This window comes from Chrysoperla carnea, chromosome 3 (assembly GCF_905475395.1).
Source record: "Chrysoperla carnea chromosome 3, inChrCarn1.1, whole genome shotgun sequence".
NCBI classification, from domain to species: domain Eukaryota; kingdom Metazoa; phylum Arthropoda; class Insecta; order Neuroptera; family Chrysopidae; genus Chrysoperla; species Chrysoperla carnea.
Genome location: NC_058339.1, coordinates 60,792,716 through 60,802,894, shown reverse-complemented (window position 1 = coordinate 60,802,894; position 10,179 = coordinate 60,792,716). Strand labels below are relative to the sequence as shown.

At 28.8% G+C, this 10,179-nt stretch overlaps 1 protein-coding gene across 1 annotated transcript; it reads right to left on the bottom strand.

The window, feature by feature from the left end:
- Window positions 1–4,215: 4,215 nt before the first annotated feature.
- LOC123295278 (T-cell activation inhibitor, mitochondrial) lies at window positions 4,216–9,639 on the bottom strand. Its single transcript, XM_044876560.1, has 10 exons — window positions 9,473–9,639; window positions 9,248–9,377; window positions 8,354–8,468; window positions 8,058–8,295; window positions 7,774–7,994; window positions 6,780–6,871; window positions 6,592–6,692; window positions 5,609–5,752; window positions 4,917–5,048; window positions 4,216–4,548 (listed from the first exon to the last, which is right to left on the bottom strand). Exons 1-10 carry the CDS (start codon window positions 9,496–9,498, stop codon window positions 4,317–4,319), a joined length of 1,431 nt encoding a protein of 476 aa, XP_044732495.1. The 5' UTR covers window positions 9,499–9,639; the 3' UTR covers window positions 4,216–4,316.
- Window positions 9,640–10,179: the final 540 nt, after the last annotated feature.

Genomic DNA, 10,179 nt, shown 5'->3' with positions numbered 1-10,179 from the left:
GAGTTGGTTGTGTTTCGAAGTTTTTAACCCTTGTGTTCAAAAATGGGACACTATAATAGAAATTTTCTTCGGTTCAATTTATTCCTAAATCCAAAAATTTTACATCCTAAAAAAATGTAACTTTTCAAAGATCCACAGGATATTTTAGGGGCAAGATGGACGCTTTCCTTTCTTAAATAAACTCCTTAGCTACGTCAATGTATCCAGATTCTACTGTAAATGTAAACAAAATAAATTTGTATGTTTGTTTTCTTTGATATTATGATAGAAAACATTAAATAATCGATCATAATGAACGATCATGTTACACAGATTGTAAAACATTGCTGCTACCTGCTATCTCGATCCTACTGTGCATTCTAAATAATATAGATACTACCACAAAAATATGTTGACTACAAATCAAATAAAAAGAACCTCATCCATTAAACTGACTAAACCTTCAAGATATGTTCCTGTCATTACTTCAAATTATGAATATGAAAATAATTACAAATGAAATATCTATAATAAAAACAAAATACAACTGCTGCCAGAGACGGATTGTACGCACAGACGTGTGAGCTGCAACAAAAATCGGCGATATTCTGTAAATTTAAATGAAAAACAAGTGAAAAGAAACAATTGACTGAGTTAATTGTTGAAATACCATGCATAGTCAGTGTTGATTTCTTTATCACATAACACATACAAAAATGTATAGACAGTGTTGATGCGCAATCGTTTGTTTTTTTGACGTCACGTAAATAACAAAAGATATTCACTTTTAAATAGACACACACACAACTGATATTCCTATATTAATACATACTATAAAATTTGCACCTAATTAACGCCCTCGTGGGTAAACAGTGATGTTTACAAAAAAATGTTTCAAACAAAAGTTTTTTATTTTTTTATAAGGAACATTTTTTGCATTTAAACTTTTGTTCTATCTCTAACGGTTTACAAGATGGGTCCTACGGACCCAAGACCCAATTGACCTATGATGCTCATTTACGAACTTGACCTCACTTTTTACGTCCTGAGTACGCTGTCAGCTCGATATCTTTTTTCGTTTTTGAGTTATCGTGTCCACAGACGGACGGACAACCGGAAATGGACTAATTAGGTGATTTTATGAACAGCTATGACAAAATTTTTTTCCTAGCATCATTATTTTTAAGCGTTACAAACTTGGGACTAAACTTAATATACTATGTATATTTCATATATGCATGGTTTAATTATAAAAATGGAGTCCTTTAACAATTGGGCTAGTATTTTTTGATATATTAACTATACGAGGAATGATTCCAAAACGCCTTCTTCACTCGATACTAGATTTTACCCAAAAATCTGATCTCTTTGAAGATTATATGAGTAGTTTCTGAAATATCGACCACATTCGGATACGAGTGGTGATATTCCGCGCGAATTTCGTTGATTGATACACCTGAGCTTGCTGTTATCAAAAAACACAAAAATCAAGTTCATTTTACTTAATAAGCATTTTTTAGAAATCTTAAGACTCGCTCCGAAATAATAGCTTTCAGTACAAAATGTTAGGCGATATCTCAAAAACTCTTCACCCGTTAAATAACCCCGATTATTGTATTTCTTGAGTCAGAATTAAGTACCTTTATACCAAATTACATCAAATTTCAAATAAAACTTTTTTTTTTTGTTATTTTCTCGATCGATTTTTTTAAAGGGCAAAATATTTTTGTATCTAATTTCGTTAAAATTATTCTTTTGGGTAATTTTGACAAAAATCATATACCAGGCAATACCTGATTAAGCTAGCGAGGGGCCTGAAGCAAATTCTATCAAGAGACCCCTTTGTTTTTTAGTTATCGCGAATGCATTGCTGCATACGCTGAGGCAGGCGTGGTTCCACTAAGCTCCAAATACACGGACACGTAGCATTTTCTAATACTCATTGCAACGTGTTTTATCCGGTTCCTACTGATACCAGAGGTGAAATTTTCGGACCAATTATTTAATTGATACCTCAGAATTTATCGTATTTGTCTATGAATTAATCAGGGAAAAATGTTCCTAGGGTTCCTAATGTCTCCACCTTGCTTTTTCTGGATCCGCAATTGGTATAGAAAAACAATTATGCTTTGTAATTTTTGCTAAAATATTTGAATGAGCTAAGAGTTAATGAAAGTGTAAAAAGAAGTAATTTTTAAAGTACCTTTATGTAAATAAGTTCATTTCTTTAAATTTAAAAATATCAAAAAAGTTTAGAAATTAAAAATCTCGTTTTTTATATTATTCACATATCAGCGGCAAACATTAAAAAAAAATCATAATATGTTATTGATGGCTTAATATATAGAACTTACCTGCTTAATATACCTAAAAAAACTTTTGTATACGTATTTATTGTAAATTATTAAGAGATGCCGACTGATTTCATTGAATAACGTAACTCTTGTTGACGTTTACCGACCATCAATTCTATATGTGATTTTTTTCAAATATTTTGCTTTTTCAGTGGTTTTTGCTTCGTGTGTTGTTTGTTGTGTCATTGATATATCAATTCTTATTCATTTAATTTATGTGCATATTTTTTTTTTTGTATGATGCCGATCCCTTTTTTTGACAATTTTAGGGGAAATATTTATGAAATACATGAAAAACAAATCAATAAATATATCAATTTGCACATGTAAATAAAATATTTCACACACAACATTATTATTATAAGAGAAAGGCAAAATTGTAAACTTTCACAGAATATTTGAAATATGAATTGAATTAAGGACATTCCAAAAAAAAAAATGAGTGAATGAAAATATTTGAGACTTACGTCTCAAATTTTGAGGGTGGATTCTGTTAGAACTTGGTAAAATTAGACAAAAATTAAGAGTAAAATTTTGGATATACACCATAGTTTTTGAAATAATGATGCCTAAAGATTTTGAGAAAATCAGTTACATAAGAAAAACATTTTCTTAACACATATGTCATTCATACCATCACATTAAATATATTTTATGGAAAAAACGAGTGCCGCTTATTATAATTCTCTTTATAGGAAAATTTGTGTCATACTTTTAACTAATGAATATTAGTTTTCCAAATTAATCTTATCAAAATTAGCATTGTTTTAACTACATAATAATGCATACATTTAAAAACACTTCAATATAAGATTTATATGTTAAAAACGCAAACTTATAAAGGGCATTAATGACAATGCAAAAACACGATTTAAAGAGGATCCTAAGATAACGTGATTTGGCAATTTAACATGACTTTTGCTCGGTTTCCATAGCTTAACGCGAAAAAATGTTTGGCCGCAAAAATTTTGTATTGATGCGAAAAATATATATATAGGTAAAATACGCGTGGAGTAATGGAAACCGAACGGAAGTCACGTTAGTTACCATTTGTTAATTGCCACGCTATGGTAAGCAAATATGTATTCCATTTTGTTTCACATCTCACAACGCCAAATGAGCCCAAACACTCGGAAAGCCATAACTTAGAAAGGTATAATTTCGGAAAGCCATAACTTAAAAATATTCTTGAACATATCAAGAACTACAAACTAAAAATATCAACGATGCCAGAAAATCAGACTTCAATTAAACGAAACTGTTTTTATATCGAAGTCTTTTGATTCTTCTAGAATTAGTTCAGGCACTCCACAATTCTTCTAATACTTAATTTATTCAATGCAATTTGATACAAAATCGAAATCTACTGTTGACACATATACGTTAAAACAAAAGTTTCTCTAAGTAGAAAGGTCACATTTTTACGCTATATCTTAATCCGCAGTTAATAAATCTATTAAATAAATATCTGGCTTAAAATAAAGCGAGTTCTCGTCTAAAAACGTCTAGATATAATATATAATTATGTATCCTTTGAGTTTTTTCGTTGTAGGGGGCCTTATTTGCTTAAAACTTAAACACTTGATTGCTTAAAACTTAAACTCTTGATTGCTTAAAACACACTAGCCTAATGTCAAGCCAGGAAAGTACTGAGATCAAAAGAAAATCGCCATTCAAAAATCAAAAGAACACAAAATTTTGCCCAAAACTTTTTTGTATTAAAAACCATTTTCAAACAAAAATAAATTTTGCAATACAACCCCCCCCCCTCTTTTCTTTCACTGCAATCATGAAATATAGGCATACAAAATTAGGTATATTTATGTATATTTTTCGTCTACGTGAAAGTAAAAATTTGAGGGAAAATAATTCCAAATATAAATGTAATTGTGACTTTATTTATTCTAAAATAATTCGTTTGTACATCTAAATTTATTACGTTTTTCAAAATCACAAGACATATATCACTCTATCTGGTTTAAACTAAAAATTCCAATTCCATGGAATACATACAACACCATTGGTTAAAACCGAATAATAAGTAGTAATGTTTAAATTCAGATTATTAAAGTTTTGTAAATCATTCTTATTTTCTAACAAACGATTACAACATGCAATCATCAATTCAGGTGTTATAGCATCATCCTTATGTAAGCCGTTTAGTTTTAATTCTTTTTTAACAAGAATATACAATTCTTTTTCGAGTTCTTTATCTCTGAAAAAAATACACACTCAAATAAACTAATTTTTACAAGTAAAATTTACAAAAGTTAAATAAACCACACCCCCTCCCCTTCACCGCCTTTTTGAGTTTCTTGAAACTAGCTATCGTGCCACAGACAGACGCACATAGCAGTCAAATTTATAATAACCTCTAGTTTTGGGTCGGGGTTTAAAAATCATTCGTTGTTCAGAGAATTTTTTTTAGCGCATTTTATGAACTCTATACAAAGTTTGTTTCGATTGTTAAAACTTTCGTTAACCGTTATATGATTTATTGTAGATTCAATCGGGTAGGATCTTCGTCAACTGTAGGGAGGGGGTTCATATCGAACAAATTTTAAATGCATTGTAAATACATACCTACTGTACTCTTCTAAACGTTTTTTCGCTTCTTCTAAATTTTCAGATATAAAATCAATCAAAAGAAATCCAGGACAAGATGAAGGTACAATAAACTGACCAGTTGGAGAAAGTGTTAATGGACCAGCTTCCCTATAATAAAATTAAAGAATACTTTTCAACCAAGTTAATAACAAACATAGATCCAAAGAACAATATTTTCTAGTTTTGGAATTATCTGTTAAAAAATTTAATTTTTGCATACATATCAATAATGTTTCAGTAACATTGTTTTATTTCAGTACTTGTTAAGCTAAGGTTTGAAAAATATCTTAAAATAATTACTCTAAAATAATTAAGTTTCTGAAAAACAAAAAATACAGAAATGTCTGTTAGCGTCATATTCTGAATAAAAAAAAGTGAAGAATGTGTAAAAATAATGCAGATATTCACAATTCGAGATATTGGATGGTAAATTAGGTCTTTAGAATTTGATTTTAGAGAATTTAGAGTATTTTTATCATTTTCCCTAACTATTTCCTGGCATTTGGCGTTTTTAATGTCGATCACTACCCTGCAAGAGTACTGAATGTAACTGAACGATGTGGGAACAAATAATATCGATACCTAGATATGTCACTAATATATATGCAAATTAACCATTAACTATATTATTTCTTGATAATAATGCTTTAAGTAGAATTTTAACCTACGTTTCGATAACAATTTCAAAATTTTCTAGAGATTTTGGCCATTTTTTTGGATATTTGTAAAGGCCTTTATAATCATTTAAAGTCGTAGTAATGGTAACAAGATGCTTTTCATATTCAGCAACCATGACTCTCGGCATAAATTTTCTACAAATAACAAAATATATTACAACAAAATTCGCTTAATGGTATAACTAAAATGGGGACAAATGCTACAGAAGAAAATCTTTAAAACAATGCTTTTTATAATTTTGAGGTGGCATTTATAACGCTTCTTCCACTTCGAAAAAAATTTAAAACTGAAACTTCACGAACAAATATAATTAACTTCAACAACAAATCTTCACGAAACTTCACGAACAAATAAACATTTTTATTCACGAATAAATATAATTACCTCTCCCCTTCCCTTAATTCAACATACCAAATAAAGATAGAAAATGATTTGAAAATAAAATATTCTTAATTAATTATGAATTTTTTTATCTTTTATAATTTAAAGTGCTTTCCTTTTTTCCAGAGGGCAGAAGCCTTTAGTCACCATTTAATAAGAAGCTTGAAGGATAAGCTATATATAGGAAAATATTTGACCTGCAAGGTCATTTAAAAGTCAATCCAAATTCATCACTTATAAAATAAAGAAGATCACTTTAAATTCAAGCGTTGTTCCTTATAAAATAAAATTCGAAATATTCGTAGGTTAAAACAGAATTTAAATCTAAAATTCGCTCTATTAATAATTTCTGCTGAATTTATTTGATTTAAATATTATGAAAAAATGTTTCAAATAAAATAAGTATATTTTTTGGTAACGAATAATTATATAAAAAGTGATTATGTGTTATTAGTTACGAATTCGAATTAACAAAATTCCAGGTTTTTTCAACAACTTTCGTTTAACATTTTTTTTCGTTTCTAACTTAAACAACGAGATATTTTTCGTGGCTAAGGATTTCTGTAACATACTTTATAAATCTTTCAAATACCTTCTACCAATTTTTATATTTAACAATACTTGCGACACAGCTTTTTCAAATGATGGTATTTTCGTTAGTAGTAAATCATAACTTGTGACATTTCTTAGTAGCTAAAAAATAATTTAAGTTAAATTTTCAGTATTTTCAACAATAACAAAATGCATTTGTTAATATGCAATTCAATATTGTAAACTTACATCTAACCAATTATGTCTTACATCTCCGGTATTAAGCAATACATCACCTTCCATACTAACACCAGTAAATGGTGCAAATACTATAGTTCGACCTAAAAAAGAATAAACCATTAAATTATACATTAGGAGCCAAAAGCTGTACACATTGGTACACATATTTCACCTATCTATCAAGGATCTCTGATTTACATTTTTAGAGCGACCTCTGATCTATTTTACCTAGCCACTTTATTTGCGTCCTACAAAGCTTTAATTGCCTCTGAATGAGAAACATTACATTTGCCTTTGACGGATCTCCAAATAATATTTCTACGAATAATAACTTTTAACATCCGTGTCGCCACGATTTTAAGGAGATATTTGCCTATTTATAGCCTAATAAAGCGAAAATAAAGAGTAACAAAAAGCAAAAAAAACTCACAGCCCGTGAGTGGCAACCCGTGGATCAGAGAGTGAATGAATCACAAAATTAAAATCTAATTCGGGGTACCATTTCTAGACAATTTTTTTTAAATCACACTAAATATTATTTTTTGAGAATTTTAAACTAGATCGACAGTACGTAAAACCTAACAAAGAAATGGAAAATACTTGAAATAAAAAGTTTTAATAAATCAAAATAAACCCAAATTCAAAAAATTGTATCCTTTATTTTCGTTTTATTTTAATAAGATTTGTAAGAACCAGTCGAATCGCAGCGTCACGAATATCATAATCGTCCCAGTTTTAATATTACGTTTTCAATTTTTGAAAGTTTTGTTGTTATAAATATTGAACAATTCAAACATAAGTTTTCAATATTTCCCAACATTAATCGAGCATATATCGAACCTTTTCGTTCAGCAGGAATATAAAACAGAGTTTCTATCACTTGAATGACAAGCTTATAGCTTAGAGCTCAGAGTGGCGAAATAACCCCTAAATAAAAAATGAACCAAAATATTGGAGTACCACATATTTGCCATAAATTTACATTTAAAAATATAATACATACCTTCTAAATTTTTCAATATCTCTGGATAATGATTACTTAATGACTGAAAGGCTTCTAAACATCCTCGAAAATGAGAAATATTCCAGCCACATTCCCATTTAATTGCCCTCAATTTTAATGTTTCTATTAAAGATTCTTTAAGGCGATTAATTTCTTCTACGATTGGCTGTTCAGCATCTGTTCTCTCTTTAGCTAATTCTGAATTTTTATTTAACCAATTTCTGAAATAATAACAATTCAATTAATACAAGTATTTTTGTAAAATTAAGTTAAAACGTACACACTTTAAAGTAGTCTCTTCGGCCTTTTTTTTAATTTTTATCTGTATGTCGGCAAATATATCGTGAACAAAGCTACTATCACTCTTGTAATTTCCAGTAGTCGTTTCTGTTTTCACCGATTTTGGAGGCGGTGGTAATTGATTCACAAATGTTGTAGATAAATCACAAGCTTTTAAAATTGTTAAAATCACTTCGCGCGTATCTTTACTTTTTAACTGGATATTTATAAGATTGAAAGAACCTTAAAAAATTTTAAACATCGTATAAACAGATTTTTGTATTTTAACATTTATAATTACCTCGATTTCTTTTCTTTCGTACATAAAAAGGTACGATCATCGGCTTTATTGGTTTTTTACTTTGTACAGCGGTTAAAAAGGAGCTTAACTGTTTTAAAGAATTTTCATTAACTTCCTGGAAAAAATTCACAAAAGTCAATTAGTAAATATTTCAAGAAAATGTAAAATTCTCACATTTTGGCTGCATTCTTTCTACATTCTTAAAATTATTATTATAAAAGTGAATATAAAAATGTTTCATCATGGTATTTGAAATTTTAAAAAAATAGGTGAGGCTATTCAGTCACTATCGTGTATTTAACGTGAGTCTTAAGTTATGATAATTTGGAGTAGATAATTAGCATGAACAGAATATTATCTAAGTTTTTTAGCTTTTCTCAGATTTTCTGAGGATCAGTAAATACACGCCATCACAGGGTTAAACAAAAAGTCATTAAAGAACGCAATCACATTCACAGGGAAAAATCATTTTTCACCAGTTAAAGTAGATAGTGAGTGTATACTAGTTTTAATTTGACATATTAAAAAAGTTATATGTAAATGTTTGTCAGAATTCTTTCAAAATATTAGTTTTAAAATTTAGTATCCATAGGAACATGCCAAATTTAAACGAATCAACATTAAAAAATTGTCATACTTATGTGTAATTACAAATGTAGGCTTTAAAAGTCGATTACTCAAAAACTAAGCCAAAACTCGAAAATTGGTACTCTTCATTTTCGATTTGTTTTACTATGTTTAACCATATTCTATCAAGTCAAATCGTAGCGCCACAGTTATCGTACTCTCCCCGAAAAATCGCTAAATATAGCGTTAACGTCAGATAGCCGTTAGATACACAATAGTGTCCGAATAGCCTTATCGTAAAAAAAATAAATATAAATACATAATTACTCTTTGATTAGGATGTTGACCAAACAAATCAGGATGAACAGCGAAGTAAAATGGTCTTAAAGCTGTTGAAATTTCAGCTGAACTTAAATATCGTACAAAATCTTGAATTGGCTTTGAGTAAAATTCGCATCTAAAATATTTAACAAATTAGTATTAAGCATAGTTTTAAGGTGGTCTTAAGTTTCAATAAATAGTACTCGATATTTAAAATAAAATATTTTATACCTTTTAAAGAGACTATACATTTTCATTCGAACTAATTTTACAAACCATTAGTATTTTCCAAACCAATCCATTAAAACGTACATCTATTTTATCACTGTAAATAAACAACTTATTAACATTATAAATTTGTCATAATCACGTAATTACACAAAAAACACTAAATGATCATAATTTTTTTTTATAAGTTTCCATTAAAATTAAAGATAAAATAAAAGAACGGTTTTGAATGTTACATGAATGTTAAATACGCAATTTATTTAGCTATATAAACGTTAGAAATCTATTCACGCGGTTAGGAAATAAACTAAAAAAATAAACAAAATTCAATAGCTAAAAACCTGAAACTTACTTATAAACAGTGAAACTAGGTCAAAATTTGTCTCAATTTGACGGGTGAAATTTTAAAGGTTATATTTTGATTTTGCTAAGCTGTCAAAAAGCACAGACTATTGAATGTAGAGGTAAAGGAGCACAATTTCAGTGTTAAACAAGTGAAAAGCAACAATTGACTAAATTAATTGTTGAAATACCATTTATAGACAGTGTTGAATACTCCATCACATAACACATACGTACATGTCACAAATACATAACTGATTTTCCCATATACTACATACTATCCAAATTTGCATCTAATATGTGCCCTCGTGAGTAAACAGTGATGTTTACAAAAAAAATGTTTCAAACAAAAGTTGTTTATTTTTTGA